Here is a 14,738-nt window from a genome sequence, read left to right on the forward strand (position 1 = left end):
TGTCTCAGCCACCATGCCCCAGTCTCGGGCCAGCATCTCCCTAGATGCAGGCCCCCATGTTGACCATACCCCCCGAGGCGGTAGCTGAGTCACCTTCTCCACAGGTGCGTGGAGATGCTGATAAAAGAACAGATGAGGAAATACAAAGTGAAGATGGAGGAGATCACCCAGCTGGAGGCTGCCGAGAGCATCGCCTTCCGGAGGCTCTCTCTTCTGCGACAAAACGCTGTGAGCAACGCAGGGTGGGACTTTGGTGGGGGCGGGGCCTTGTGGGAGTGGGGACCGGTGGGCGGGGTTTGGACACTGGGCGGGGTCTCACTTACCCATCCAGCACACTCTCCCAGCATGCCCTGGGCCACCGACAGCCTGACCTGGGGCCTCGTGGCAGCATGTTTAGGGGCTGATTCCTCCCCTCGGCCAAAAGACCACCATCCTAGCTCAGCCTCAAGGCCAGCTGCCGCTCTCAGCAGTGGGGGTCCTGTCACCTACTTGGTGGTGGTCCTGGTCATCCTCCAGCCATGTCCCGGGCTGACCTGGGCCCTGCCCACAGGGGAACATTGCCACAGCAGAAGTGGCCTCACAGTGGGGGGTAGAGGGATAAGGGGCCGGTCCCGGGCTCCTGTGGGAGGATCCTGTCCTTGTCCCGACGGTCAGACGTGGCCTTATGCCCATGACTAGCGCCTGTGCCCTGGTCATGGCCCTGTGTGGTCACCCACTCTTCATCTCTCCCCCAGCCCTGGCCTCTCAAACTGGGGTTTTCGTCTCCTTATGAGGGGGTCCTGGTATGTACACGTACGGTGGGTCCTCCTCACACGTCTCCCAGTGCGGTGCATGCTGGGGTTCCTCTCAACCCCTAGGGTCCTCGTAGGATAAACCGAGCGTGTCCTAACCTTCTGGAAGTGCATGCTGGGGGAAACCCACTGCCTGCTGATTGCCTGTGCTGAAGATGCCTAATGAGCCACGTGCCGGTCACGCGGTCCCTGCATGATCCCCGGAGAAGCCTCTCTAAGCCTAGCCATCCAAGTCAGAACTAACCTCCCCCGGGGCTGCTTGCACCACCCTCTCTTCATCCACAAGCACTGACCCCCACCCACCCAGAGGGGCTGGCCAGACCTGCCGCTTCTCTTTGCAGATCAAGAACCCCAAGGCCCGGATGAGCAGCAGCGGTGGCCTGGAGGAGCTGGGGGTGCTGCCAGAGGAGGAAGTGGCCGGCGGTGAAGAGGATCGCGAGAAAGAGATCCTAATTGAGCGGATCCAGTCCATCAAGGAGGAGAAGCAAGTGTCTCTCTGAACCCTTGCCACACTCGGCCGCCCTGTCCAGCCCCCATCCACTGGCCCCCCCACTATAGGGGATCTGGCTGTTAGGAAGCTAATGGGCTAGGCTCAGTCCCGCGGTCCAGTGCCCACCTCATGGGGTGCTGCTGTCCTGAAACACAGCCTAAGCTCGTTAAACCCCTGGCTTGACCACAGGGAATTACGATGGCCCATAGGGAGAGAAGGGAAACAGAGGGGCGATGCCTGAACTTTGTCTTAAAGTTGGCCTTAGCTAGGGTGATCCACCAGTTTGTGGTCCGGTCAAGATGGAAGTATGAACGGAGATGCCGTTTAAAAATTATGCCAGGAGAACAGGTGTAATCCAGGCCCCCTGGGCATCCTAGTCTTAGGAATAGGGTAGGGCACTCCAGGCAGAGGGAACAACATGTGCAAAGGTCCTGAGGCAGGAGCCCCTCACTAGCCGAGTACTAGTCCAGATGCCTGGCTTCCCTCAGCAGCCTGACACCCTCACATGACCTTCACTGAGTCAGGGGCATTTTGGGCCAGGTGTGCTTTTGGGGTTGGGTTTGGGGTGCTGGGAGCAGGGAGTCCCCTCCAGGACCAGGATGACCTACTCTGTCCCCTACTGGCCTGGCACTTTTCCGTGGGGGGGGGGGGTCTTCCACCATGGAACAGCCTTGGACACTGTGACCCTCTCATCCCCAGGGAGGACATCACGTACCGGCTGCCAGAGCTGGACCCTCGGGGCTCCGATGAAGAGAACCTGGACTCAGAGACATCAGCTAGCACCGAGAGCCTGTTGGAAGAGCGGGCTGGGCGGGGGGCCTCGGAAGGTCAGTATTAAGGTAGCGTCTGCTTTTTTCCTTCCCACGTCCACACCCAGCAGGCCCCCGGGCGAGGGTCCATCTTCTGGCACCGAAGCTGCAGTAACCCTGCCATCTGTCTCTCAAAAGGGCCCCTCGCGCCTGCTCTCCCCTGCCCCAGCGCACCCACCCCGAGCCCCCTCCCCGAGGCGGCCGCCCCTCCTCGACGAAGGCCGTCGTCCTTCATGACGGTTAGAGTGAAGACCCCCCGGCGGACCCCCATCATGCCCACGGCCAACATCAAGCTCCCGCCCGGCCTGCCCTCCTATCTCCCTGGCCGGGCACCAGGTGCCCAGGAAGCTGCCATCCCGGTGAGGCGCCGAGAGCCACCTGCTCGCCGCCCAGACCAGGTACGCTCTGTGTATATCACACCTGGCACTCACCTGCCCACTCAGGGCCCTCAGGAGCCCCTGGACAAGGACGACCGGCCACCCGGGACCAAGCGGAGGTACTCGGACCCCCCAACCTACTGCCTGCCCCCTGCCTCGGGCCAGGCCAATGGCTGAGGGCCCACAGCTGTCAGAGTCCGCATATCCAAGGACGGCCCCATGCCAGAGCTGGGTGCCAGAGCTCCAGAGCCAGCATTCAGTGGTCTGAGAAGGATCCGGAATGAAAAGCTCCAAGAGCGATGTGAGGTGGGCACCGACTCCAAGTGAGTGCAGGCAGGGAGAGGCCGGCTGAGGCCCGGCTGCCCTTGCTGAGCCCCTACATCGCACAGAGTTGCCCGCCCAGAGCACCGAATCATGGCGGGCAGCCTGGCATCTCCCAGCTCCCCTTTTGTACGTTTTTCTGGTCACTGTTTCTTTGGGCGTGGTTTACATAACTTTAAACTGTAACAGCCTTAACAGAAGACCAAATTGTTTTTTTACATGTGTATGTACAAACTTTTATATTAACGCCCTGCATCTCCCTTATAACCTGGACATGAGTCTTCAGAGTAAAGGCCACACCACCGCGAAGCTTTGGAGGCTCAGACCCACGCTGAGAGACAGCTCAGGGGACAGTCTGAGGGCTAGGACCCTGCACGAGGGGTTTGAACACTTGTGGCCCCTGACTGCCCCAAGTCTGTATTGGACTCGTATTCTGGCCCGGCAGTGGCCACCTGGCCGACGTGCACTTGAGGGAACAGTGAGCCTTCCGTAGTGATCAAGACTGTTGGCTGGAGCCAGGACACGAGGTGGTAGGCAGCCTCCACTCCAGGCACCACAGACCTCACATCCCAGGGAGACTCGAAGGTGGCCATCACTCCTTGGTCCACTGTGCCCTGGACACAAGAGGCTGGAGGAGGCCACCCTTGGCACTGCCCGCCCCATGTGGCACAACAGGAGCCCACAACTCAGGACCACTCATGGGTGGGGAGGGCAAGGCCTGGGGTTTTATGTCCCTACAAGTCTACAGTGACAGCCTGGACATCTGGCATCTCCGGAGCAGGGCTCCCCTCTTAGGCTCAGCCCACTCTCCAGACACCTGGACACATGGCCCCAGGTCTGGAACAAGAGGCACCCACAGGCCATGTGAAATTAAAAAAAAAAAGTGCCTGAGAGGTGTCTGCATGCAGTTCCTATTCAGGCCAGCTCCAGGCTGAAAAAGCAGGGGTTGGCGGATGGGGGTCAGCCCTGCGGCCTCCGCCAAGAAGGGTACAGGGCAGGGATTGGGCCCCTTGCCTGGAAGGAGCTGCCTTGCTCCTCCAACCGACTTTGCTGTTTGTTTGCTGGAATTTCACGCATACTTTTCACACAAGGGACGTGGGCTTTGCTGGAAGTTCTTTTTATTGATCCAGAAAGCTGGGAAAGCAGGCACCTCCTGGCAGAGCCACATTCAGTGAGGAGAGCCTGCTGTCCTGGGCGCTGCCTCCTGTCACGCCTAGCCTCTCCCCAGCTGGGGCTTAAATGTCAACTGATGGGGCCATCCGCCGTGGGTGGGGCGTGGGGAGTCAGTCCTGGTGGACCCACTACAACCAGAAGCAACACTACCACCACCACCACCACCACCACCACCAACAACAACAACAACCACAGAAGAGCTCCCAGGTTGCAACCAGATGGGCAGTTGTGGGAACTGGCTGGCAGGTGGGCCCTTTGGGGCGGGGGAGTTGGAGACCATGACAAACCGGAGTTTCAATGGCACATGCAAGGAAGAGTTGGCGGGCTAGTCCAAGGCCACACAGCTGGAGTGGGGCGAGGCTGGGATTCAGACCCTGCCCTGTCTGCCTCTAGAGCCCCCCTTTATCAATACCCTGAGTTTGGTCTCATCCATGGTAATTTACAGGGCACCAGGCCCACCGGTGTGACATGGACAGAGGTGACCTGAAGGATGGGGAGATGGTTAAGGGCTGCATGCCAGGCTTCAGTCCCTGTGAAGCCCCCATCCTCACCCTGTCCAGTCCAGGAGGGGGGGACTCGAACAAGGGGCCTTTGCTTCCTGGGACACAGGACGGGGTTCCGTCCATGGGAGTCTGGGCATTGGGGGTGACCTCTCACTCCCAGGTTTAGCCCATGTCACTGCCACACTGCCAGTTTCCCAAGGGAGGAGACAGGTCCAGAAGAACTTAAGAAACTCGCAGAAGGGCACGGTGGGAGGTGGAGTCAGAGTCAGGGCTGGGACGGGATATCATAGCTGCAAAAGTTTGGAAATCATAGCCCGTAAGTCTCGGATTCCCAAGTCCCAGGTCAGAGCTTCTCCCCCAGGAGAATCTCCCCCAGGCTGCCTGGATGCGGAAGAGCTCAGTGTGGGAAGAACCCAGGAAGGCGTGGGGAGCGGGGGAGGAATTTTGAGCAGGGGGGAAGTAATGAGCATGTCACGCGTTGCACGTGGGCCTGAAACGAAGGACTCGACCCTTTCAGCCCTTCCGGAAGGGTTAAGATGCTCGCGAGGATAAGCAAGCGATTGAGTCCTGAGTAAATACGGACTGGATGGCGCCTCTAATTGAAACAAGACAAGAGTGAGAGAGCAAACGCCCAAACAAGAACGAGAGAGCCCCAAATAAGACTGAGAGAGCAAACAAGGCACTTCCGCCCGGAAGGAGGCCAACGAAAGGCACTTCCGCCAGCTCTTAAGATGGCGCCGGCGGAAGGGGCGGGGAACTGCTGGGTGGTGATGGCAGCGTCGAGGCTGGAGCTGAACCTGGTGCGGCTGCTGTGCCGCTGCGAGGCGATGGCAGCGGAGAAGCGGGACCCGGACGACTGGCGTCTAGAAAAGGTGAGGGAAGCCCGTGTGTCCGGGTAGAGCCCGAATCCCGGAGGGTGGTCCCCGCAGCCGGGGGCCACCGGGCCCGACTCCCCCACCCCGCCAGCCAATGAGGTCACGCCCCTGCCGGTTGGCTCCGCCACGTTCGTTTTCGCTGCTCCCCCGCCTCCTCCCTGGGGCTCAGCTGGTCCCGCCTCCTTGATACTTGGCTCCTCCCGTCCCAGCCCCGCCCCCTACCTGGCCCCGCCCCTTGATGGCTCTAATCCCTTTGAGCCGGACGGTGGTGGGGGGCACCGGGCTGAAACCCCACTTTTCGTCCCCAGTACGTGGGAGCCCTCGAAGACATGCTGCAGGCCCTGAAGGCACAAGCGAGGTGAGTGCAGGCGGCCACAAGTGTTCACATCTGGGGCACGGAGTAGAGTCCGGGATCCCTGGTCTCCAGTCCCTCCCTGCTAAGACCCTTCCCTGAACTGAGGACAGTGGGCAGGTTTCCTTTTTCCTCTTCTCCCCTTCCAGCAAACCGGTCTCCGAGGTGATCAATGAATATTCTCGCAAGGTAGATTTTCTGAAGGGGATGCTGCAGGCAGAGAAGCTGGTGAGTAAGGGGCACCTCTGTCTCCTCAGCCTTCATCATGCTCATCTGGTACCTGCCCCTCTGGTGACCCTCTGCCCTCTTCTGCAGACCTCCTCCTCAGAGAAGGCACTAGCCAACCAGTTCCTGGCCCCTGGCCGAGTACCAACGACAGCCAGGGAACGGGTACCTGTCACGAAGACAGTACACCTACAGTCACGGGCACGGTACACCAGTGAGATGCGGAGTGAGCTGCTAGGAACGGTAGGGCTCCCTCCCTGGTCCCTGGGAAGCTTTGGTTGGGGACAGGAGTTCAGTGCCTGGGGGTGGCCAGAACAACAAATACTGTCAGGTGCAGGGATCCTAGGGGGCCCACAGACTCTGCCCTGGACCATCAGAGAAAGCTTCCCAACAGAGAGGCACTGCAGCCAGGGCTTTGCTAGATGAATAAGAGTTTTGGTACAAGGCAAAAGTGGCACATCTCTGCTTAAGCCCCAGAGTTGGCTAGAGTAAGGTTTGGCCCCTGCCTCACCACACATAGATGAGTTTTTTCATCTGTAAAATAGGATGACAAATGTCTCTATGAGCACTTTATGTGGATCAGCTAAACCCTGCAAAATATGAGCTATTGTTTTCAGTTTAAAGATGAGAAAACTGGGCTCCCCTGGTGGCACAGTGGTTGAGAGTCCGCCTGCCAATGCGGGGGACACGGGTTCGTTCCCCGGTCCGGGAAGATCCCACATGCCGCAGAGCGGCTAGGCCCGTGAGCCATGGCCGCTGAGCCTGCGCGTCCGGAGCCTGTGCTCTGCAACGGGAGAGGCCACAACAGTGAGAGGCCCACGTACCGCAAAAAAAAAAAAAAAAAAAAAAAAAAGAGAAAACTGAGGCTCAGAGGGCACAGGACTTGTCCAGGGTCCTGACTGAGGGGAGTTTCTGGGAGCAGAGAGAACAGGTCTGGGGGCATGGCAAGGTGGGTGACTTTGTGCCTCTCCTTTTTTCCCACAGGACTCTAGTGAAGGTGAGTCATCCTGAGCAGAACAGGACTCAAGGCCTGGGACAGACATGTGTCCTTCCTGCCCCACACCTCACGCCTAACCTGGCTCCCACAGGGTCTTCCACAGCCCAGGGAGAGTGTGTCCAGGGGCATTACCGAGTTATGCTTGGAAGCGGTGCCAGGACAGAGGAGGGGCCCCCAGAGGAAACAAAGTTGGACACTCCCAGCCCAAGGGGCCAAGGCTGGCTAGAGGGAAGGACTTGGGACCTGGGGGAGCCCAAATGAGGAAAACTTCCTAGAAGGGAGTACTCTGAAGCCTGATCAGGAGCCCGCCCACTGGGGAGCAGACAAGATGAGAAACGGCATTATGCGTAGCAGACACATCCCGGGCAATGGTCAGGAAGCTGGAAAACAACAAACCAATTCTCTCCTTCTTCCTGCTTGGCCTGTTTTGCTTCCAGAGCCTGAACTGGATGTGAGGAAGAGAATGTGAGTATCTTCAGCCCTTGGGCAGCATTGGGGTCAGGGGGATTGGACAGACCTTGGGCCACTAAAGCGTCACCACGAAGCATCTAAACCACCAATCAGGGAATTTCCTGGTGGTCCAGTGGTTAGGACTCCATGCTCTCACTGCCAAGGGCCCAGGTTCAATCCCTGGTCAGGGAACTAAGATCCCACAAGATGTGCAGCATGGCCAAAAATTAAAATATAAATTTAAAAAATAAACCACCAATCAAAGGCCACTTCTGAGGATGCTCTTCCCAGAAACCAAAGCAAAAAAGGGGAAACAGCCCCAAGCAGGGCAGTGGCTGGAACCACAACCTCTGGGTTCCTTGAGAACATGTTAGTTTCTTCCCTCCTACCCCCACTCCCCCCCACCTACCTGTCTACCCATCTCTGGGGTCAGTGGGGTGGCAGGGCCCAGGCCAGGCGATGAGAAGCAGTCAGCAGCCGAGCTAGACCTTGTCCTGCAGCGACACCAGAACCTCCAGGAGAAGCTGGCGGAGGAGATGCTAGGTCTGGCACGGAGCCTCAAGACCCACACACTGGCTGCCCAGAGTGTCATCAAGAAGGACAACCAGGTATGAGGACTCTGGGAACTCTAAAGCCTCTGCCCTGGGGCATCAGAGAAGTCTTCCCAGCAGAAGGTCTCTATGGCTGGGGCTTGACTAGATGAATAGGAGTTTGGCAGAAGGCAAAAAAGGCATTCCCAGCAGAGGAAACAGCACTGGCAAGGGCCAAGAGGTGTAGATTTGCTCCAGCGCAGTAGGAAGAGGCCACACTTGGACCAAGTCCTGTTGACATTCTCCCCACCTCACCCTCAGACCCTGTCGCACTCACTCAAGATGGCCGACCAGAACCTGGAGAAGCTGAAGACAGAATCTGAGCGGCTGGAGCAGCACACACAGAAGTCAGTCAACTGGCTACTCTGGGCCATGCTTATTATCGTCTGCTTCATCTTCATCAGCATGATCCTCTTCATCCGTATCATGCCCAAACTCAAATAAAGACCTGGCCTGGCCCACCTCACCTGTCCTCTCTCTGCCCTCCACCCCCGTCCAGGGGAACCTTTGGGGTGGGTAACGTGATGGGAAGGCCCTTGGTGCCCCTGAGAGCCACAGAGAGCACATGAGCAGGGGAGGAAGGAGGTCAGGCTTGCGGGGGGCGGTGAGGACAGTGACTCAGCAAACCTGCCTCCCGTTCCCCCCTGGTACCTACCTCACACTGGACAAGGCAGGGCCCCTAGAGGCCCCAGGAGCTCCCAATCTGATAGAGTCAGAGTCAAACACATACCTGTGGGGTCAGAGTAAGGTCTGGAGGGTGGGGGAGGAGTGGGGCCATGCATGGAGGCCAGCTTGGAGGAGGGGTGTCAGTGCTGGGCCTTTCTTGGGATTGAAGGTGATAATTCAGAGACAAGACTTAGCCCACCCACTGCCACAGCCTAAGATCTTAGGACATTGCAGATGCTTCACATAGTCATTCAGCAAACACATGAGAATCAGTGGAGACCCTGCCCTGCCCAGGTCATAGTCTGATCACTTCAGACAAGAACTGGGTGGGCATTGGAGTTGGGACCCTGGAAGGGATTACTGAGCACGAGTCCAGGGGAATTGTGGGTCCTGGGCTCTGCTTACCCCCACTCCAGATGTCAGGGGCAAAGTCTGTCAGGGGGGTGACTGAGGGAGCTTGATAAGGAAGAGTGGACAGGAGGTGTCTGTCCCAAACCATGGGAGCATGAGCACTGTGGGACATGCATGGAGTTGCCCACGTGGACCCCACCCCCTCCCCACCCCCAAAACCACCAGGAAGAGCTTTTAAAAACTCTAGTGGCAGTTTTTAAAGCTTTTTTGAAAGCTCTAGTGGCAACTTTTAAAAAATAGATCATAAGAAGGAGGCTCATGCTTGTGACTCAGGGATGGTTCATTATTAGGAAGCATTAGTGGCCACATTAATGTACCAGGAAACAAAAATCATAGGGTGAAATGGTACTTTGTACTGTTCACAGCATCCATTACTCAAAGTCTCTTAATTAAAAATAAGGAATAGATGGATGTTTTTCCTCATTGAACTGAAAAACCTCAAGCCAAAGGCAGTGTTGAGTTTAACGGGCAAATACTCAAAGTTTTGCCATCAAAGTGGAGAAAGTGAGGTGGGGATGGGGGGATGCCCACAGTCCACCCACCCCCTCCCTTGATTTAATATTGTCTGGAGATGCTAGTCAATGAAACTAGACGAGAAAAAGAAATGAAATTTTTAAATGAGAAAAGAGGTAAAATTATTTGTAGATGATGCAACTGTCTATATAAAACATCCAAGCAAACTAACAAAAAGCTATTTCAATAAGAGAATTTAGTAAACCAACAAGGGACTTAATGAATATTTAAATTAGTTTACTATATGCAAAAAAAAATAGCTGCAAAATATATTGGAAGATCCCATTTATAATAGTAAAAGATACACTATGGTTAAATTAACATCCTTGATATACAGAAAGCTCCTAAAAATCAACAAGAAAGGAAAAAAAAAGACTTGCAGGAAATAGGAAAAGAAATACAAATGGTTTCTGAATTTTTTCACACACCATATTAGATTTAAAACTTTGAAAGTACACTTACAGGAAACTGATACCACTGAGGTTGCAAAGGTTGTGGGAAAACCAGCTGATTAGAGCATCAGTGGCACAAGCTCACTGAGGAAAAACTTGACAGTATTTTTCCAAATTAAAATACACAGGTCCCTTTTGCCCGGGCAATTCTGGGCAATTCCACTTCTAGGAGTTCCACATAATCCTCCACAATCGGCCAAAGAAATGTGCACTTGAATCTTTTTTCTACAGTATTGTCTGTAGTGAGGAAAATGTGTCATTGAATTAGAATCTCTCTGGAAGGAGACACAATTAACTGCTGCCTCTGGGGACAAGGGTGGGTGAGAAATTCACTTTGCCCTACGCCTCTTTTCTATCTGAACTTTCTAAACATGCCTCCAATAATTATTTAAAGAAATATTTTCAAAATATAACCGCTGGAAAAAATACATATAACCGTTGAGTAAATAGATAAATACAGGTTCTCCAAAACCACCAGTTTTTCAGACAAATAAACTGAGGGTCGGAAAGGGTGAGTCACCAGCCCCAAACACACAACAGGTAGCGGTCTCTGTTGGACTCGGGGCAAGGGTGCGGTTCCACTTTCAGGTTCGCCAAGCCCCGCCCCCTCGCCGCCAGCCCCGCCCTATACCTCCAGGCCCCGCCCCCGACCTGCGGAGCGACCCAGCCAGTTGAGTCCCTCCCGTAGTTAATGCACTGCACGGACTCGAGCGCCTCTCTTCGGGAGCGGACCCAGACTCGGAGCCCCATACGCTGGGACAGGTGACCCCGGGAGGGAGTGGTTCGTGCGGCCCGCTGCCGGGCCGGAGATCCCGGGGGTATTCTCGGGGGCGGTGTCCACGGGCTCCACATAACCCTGCGGCAGAGGTTGCGGCCGCGCAGGGGTTAACGCGAGCCAATCCTCGGCTGCGTGGTGACGTAACGGTTCATAGCGCTCTTTCGGGTTACGCACTGGGCGGCGGGGTCTGGGGATCTCTGAAGGCCAATGGCGTGCGTCTATGCAAATGAGGGCGGAGCTGGAGAACGCGCCGCTGGTGGAGAATTGGCCGCTCCGTGAGCAGCTTCCCCGTGAGTCCTCCCACCTTACCCTCCTCCAATCGCATCCTCCTCCTGTGTCCACAGTCCGCCCGCCGACCACCCCCGCCACGCGCGGGCCACGACTCCCCCCGCAGGGCCCGCCCACCGGTGCGGGGACGCCCGAGCGGCACCACCCCGAAGCCGATGCCCACCCGGGAGGCCCCGCAGACCCGCGGCTCCCGGGGGAACTTGCAAACCCGCCCTCCTGGCCCTGGTCCCCCGGTGAGTCTGAACGGGAGGAATGTCCCCAGGCTGAGCCTAGGCAAAGGATTCATTCCCCCCTGTATAATGGATCCCGGCTGACCCTCGTTAACTCCAAACCATGATTCCTGCGGCATCTGCAGCGACTAGTGCCTGGAGGCCTCGAACCCAGCGCGCCCCGCCCTCTGTGCCAGCCTCAGCCCGGAGCACACGGGACAAGGTCCAAGAAGATTGTATTTGAGGATGAGCTGCCCTCGCGGACCCTCCTGGGCTCCAAGAAATCTGTTAGAGCCGTCGCCGGGGAACATGTGCCTAGGCCCCACCCCGTGCCTGACTATGAGCTGTGAGTGCCCGCCTGTGGTTCCTGACTTCTGGGAACATGGAAGGAGCACTGAGGCTGGGGCTTTGACAAGTGAATAAGAGTTTACCAAATAGTTAACAGAGGAAAAGGGCATTGGGGGCTAGGAACCCAACATGGACAAAGAAAAATTACACTGATTGGGGAAAAGAGAGGAATTCTTTACACTCATACTCTGACCCCCTGTCAACCTGGTAGTAAGTATCCACCAGTGAGCAACGAGAAGGATCGGAGCCGCTATGCTGCAGTGTTCCAGGACCAGTACCCAGAGTTCTTGGAGCTCCAGCAGGAGGTGGGCTCTGCACAGGCAAAGCTCCAGCAGCTGGAGGCCGTGCTGAACTCACTGCCCCCACCCCGAAGCCAGGTTAGCACCCAGGTGGAAACCCCCATCCTACAACCCTTACAGGTAGCCCAGGCCTCCGGAAACCCACTGGGTTCAGATCTCTGGGCCTCTTTCTCCTCCAGGCTGGGCAGGCACCACAGCACATGGGCCAAGATCAGCCCTTGACAAGGTCCACTTTGTCTGTCTGAGCCTCAGTTTCCCCATCCCTCCTTGGGTCCTGCGCTCCCTGAGCACCCCCTTCCTTCTCCTTTGGCAGAAGGAGGCCCATGTTGCTGCCCGTGTCTGGAGGGAATTTGAGAAGAAGCAGTTGGTGAGTCATGCCTCTTGAATCCTACAGCCTGTCCTTTGTAGCCCCCTACACACACACACACACACACACACACACGCGCGCACACGCGCGCACACACACACACACTCACACTTCCAGGAGGCTGGGACACTTGTGCCTGCCCAGTTTCAAGAAAAGAAAACTGAGGCTCAGAGAGGAAAATGCAAAAGGTCAAGCAGCTTGAGAGCCATAGGCCAGACTGCCACAAGGACTTACCTGGATCTTGCCCTGCTCAGGACCCCAGCTTCCTGGACAAGCAGGCTCGCTGCCACTACCTGAAGGGCAAACTAAGGCACCTCAAGACGCAGATCCGGAAATTCGATGACCAGGGAGACAGCGAGGGCTCTGTGTACTTCTGAGTGTCCTGGCAAACAGGACACTGTTTGAGGGAAACATTGGAGTCGGGGTGCCACCCTGCCCTTGCTTCTCTTCCTACCTCCTGGCCTTAGCTCTTGCTATTGCCCCGCCTGGGGTAGCCGTCCCTGATTTCAGATGCCTTCGCCCTTGAGGCTGAGATCTGATGGTCCCTCCTCCAGGAAGGCTTCTCAGGACCTCCTCCAGGACCCCCATGTAGATCCCAGATCTCAGCCCATCCCCTGGAAGAGGTCCTGCTCTTCATCCCAGTGGAATAAACACTTATTAAATACCGACTGTGTACAGCTGCTTGAAACTCCTGATTTCACTCGTTGTCACCAAAAAATTGTTCTTCCATTTTCCAGGGGAAAAAAATTAAGGTTCTGAAAAAGGGACTTGTCCAGGATCTCTGGGTGAGCTGTGAACCCTAGTCTGTCTGGGGGGGGCTCCCTCTCCTCTAAGAGCCTTCAAGTGGGAAGCAGAGGGGCTGCCATCTAGCATCACCTCCTCGGCCAGGAGGGTCCCCTGATGTCCACTGCATGCCAGGCCCTGGGTAGGGGGGATGGGACACAGATAGCACCAGGCTCTGTGTGGGGCCCTGTGATGGTGGCCCAGCAACTACTTTGAGTCTTGGCCTCCCAGGGGAGCCACAGGGAAAAGGGACAGTCAGGAAGACTGTGGGCAGGGAAGGCAGTGCCAGTCACTGGGTCACAGAGAGGCCTCAGTCCCAGGACTGATCCTCAAGGAACCCATGTCCTCAGGGAAGAGAGCCCAGTATGACAGAGCAATGACAGAGGGCTGGACCTGGACAGCAGAGTCCTAACAACCAGGGAGGCTCAAGATGTCTTCCTGCCGAAGAGGCCATATGGATAGGGTTTTGTAGGAGAAGTAGGAGTTCAGCAGACAGGGCTGGACAGGCATCCAAGTCTCTGGCCGACTGGAAGCAGGACAGATACCATGGTCTCGGTCAGTCCACAGATGTTCTGTGAATCTGAGAAATGGGGCATTGTGTCCAGCCCAACTGGAATGGACAGACATTCACTTATGCACAGTACAGCTCGGAAAACACCTACCCAGATTAGAAACCAGCCCAGCCACCAGTGGGAGAGCCCAGTAGCCTCTCCATCCCATTCCCACCTCAGTCCCCTCCCGGGGACAGGGCATACCCAAGAGACCCTCGTTCTTTCCTCCCCATCTTCCCAGACCTCCTCCAAGACAGACATGGGGGAGACTGGGGTGCCAGTGGAGAGCATTTTGGGGGACTGGGACTGCCTTAGGGCTGAGCACTCGCCCAGCCTGTAGGGTGAGGGTTTCTTTGCTCACTGTTTTCAAAGGGGCATCTTTGATAAAGGGCTTGTCTTTGCCTGACAAGACCTGTCAGGATCAACAGGTGCCACCCACCACCACGATCTGGGCCCTTCTAGCCATCCCCTAGAGCCACAATCCTGGCAATACATTCCATAGATGTCTTTCCCACCACAGAGCTGAGCCACAAACTTCCGAGGACAGGGTGGCAAGCTCCCTGGTGCTGCGTCACTCCACATCAACTCAAGTCCACATTTCAAAGTCTGTCCTTAGAGGTCCTCACCTTCCAAGTGTCAATTTCCAAAACAGGAGTTTTTTTAGTTACGTGTGAGAAGAAACCAAATTCAAACTGGCTCGGGCACAAAAGGGGAAGTCTGGGCTCATGGAACTTAGAAACACCCGAGGGTTTCAGGTATGGCTTGATGCAGGGGCTCCAAAGGCATCCTGGGAAATTGGTCTTTCTCTTTTGGCTCTGCTTTGCTTTAATGATATCCTCCTAATTCCCAATCCTGCCATTGAATCTCATTGGCCAGCTTTGGGCCACGTGCCCTCCCTAAAGCAGACGCTGTGGCCAGGGAAATGGAGGGTTCTGTCTGGGCTGAGATCATGTGACAGAACTAGCCCCAGATGTTTCTCCCGAGGATACTGGGGCCCAGATGATTAAGGGCCGACCAAAGAAAACAAGGGAATTCCCTGGCAGTCCAGTGGATAGAACTCGGCACTTTCACTGCCGTGGGTCCGGGGTTCAATACCTGGTCAGGGAACTAAGATCCCGCA

At 56.2% G+C, this 14,738-nt stretch overlaps 3 protein-coding genes across 19 annotated transcripts in view; all 3 read left to right on the top strand.

The window, feature by feature from the left end:
- The window catches only part of MYO9B (myosin IXB), an 88,889-nt gene extending 85,881 nt beyond the window's left edge, over positions 1-3,008 (top strand). For 6 of the 16 annotated variants that reach the window (XM_081231131.1, XM_081231140.1, XM_081231145.1 and 3 more), the window contains 5 exons: positions 105-228; positions 735-797; positions 1,133-1,279; positions 1,985-2,108; positions 2,229-3,008. In XM_081231131.1, coding sequence (XP_081087257.1) covers positions 105-228; positions 735-797; positions 1,133-1,279; positions 1,985-2,108; positions 2,229-2,644 — 874 coding nt within the window. In that variant the 3' untranslated portion in view covers positions 2,645-3,008. Of the gene's footprint in view, positions 1-104; positions 229-734; positions 798-1,132; positions 1,280-1,984; positions 2,121-2,228 lie in introns of all 16 variants that reach the window. The other 10 variants (XM_081231141.1, XM_081231137.1, XM_081231134.1 and 7 more) reach the window with 4 other exon arrangements.
- A 133-nt stretch (positions 3,009-3,141) lies between these two features.
- Positions 3,142-8,411, top strand: USE1 (unconventional SNARE in the ER 1). Its single transcript, XM_081231149.1, has 8 exons — positions 3,142-5,336; positions 5,648-5,697; positions 5,841-5,919; positions 6,007-6,159; positions 6,901-6,913; positions 7,351-7,378; positions 7,797-7,971; positions 8,215-8,411. The coding sequence occupies exons 1-8, from the start codon at positions 5,196-5,198 to the stop codon at positions 8,395-8,397; spliced, it is 822 nt and encodes a 273-aa protein (XP_081087275.1). The 5' UTR covers positions 3,142-5,195; the 3' UTR covers positions 8,398-8,411.
- A 2,231-nt stretch (positions 8,412-10,642) lies between these two features.
- On the top strand, positions 10,643-12,943 carry OCEL1 (occludin/ELL domain containing 1). Of its 2 annotated transcripts, none has more exons than XM_081233182.1 (6): positions 10,643-10,757; positions 11,118-11,294; positions 11,417-11,616; positions 11,830-11,995; positions 12,231-12,284; positions 12,839-12,943. In XM_081233182.1, exons 2-6 carry the CDS (start codon positions 11,217-11,219, stop codon positions 12,932-12,934), a joined length of 594 nt encoding a protein of 197 aa, XP_081089308.1. In that variant the 5' UTR covers positions 10,643-10,757; positions 11,118-11,216; the 3' UTR covers positions 12,935-12,943. The 2 variants fall into 2 exon arrangements, with proteins under 2 accessions (XP_081089308.1, XP_081089307.1); XM_081233181.1 differs by having other exon boundaries at positions 12,539-12,931.
- Positions 12,944-14,738: the final 1,795 nt, after the last annotated feature.

This window comes from Mesoplodon bidens (genome assembly GCF_964165515.1).
Source record: "Mesoplodon bidens genome assembly, chromosome: 4".
Taxonomy (NCBI): Eukaryota; Metazoa; Chordata; class Mammalia; order Artiodactyla; family Ziphiidae; genus Mesoplodon; species Mesoplodon bidens.

Coding starts and splice junctions, on each gene's coding strand:
- OCEL1 (XM_081233181.1), top strand. CDS start 11,217: ATGCCCACCCGGGAGGCCCCGCAGACCCGCGGCTCCCGGGGGAACTTG. Junction 11,295..11,416: donor CTCCTGGCCCTGGTCCCCCG/GTGAGTCTGAAC, acceptor CGGCATCTGCAG/CGACTAGTGCCTGGAGGCCT. Junction 11,996..12,230: donor TGCCCCCACCCCGAAGCCAG/GTTAGCACCCAG, acceptor CTCCTTTGGCAG/AAGGAGGCCCATGTTGCTGC.
- USE1 (XM_081231149.1), top strand. CDS start 5,196: ATGGCGCCGGCGGAAGGGGCGGGGAACTGCTGGGTGGTGATGGCAGCG. Junction 5,698..5,840: donor GCCCTGAAGGCACAAGCGAG/GTGAGTGCAGGC, acceptor CTCCCCTTCCAG/CAAACCGGTCTCCGAGGTGA. Junction 7,379..7,796: donor CTGGATGTGAGGAAGAGAAT/GTGAGTATCTTC, acceptor CTCTGGGGTCAG/TGGGGTGGCAGGGCCCAGGC.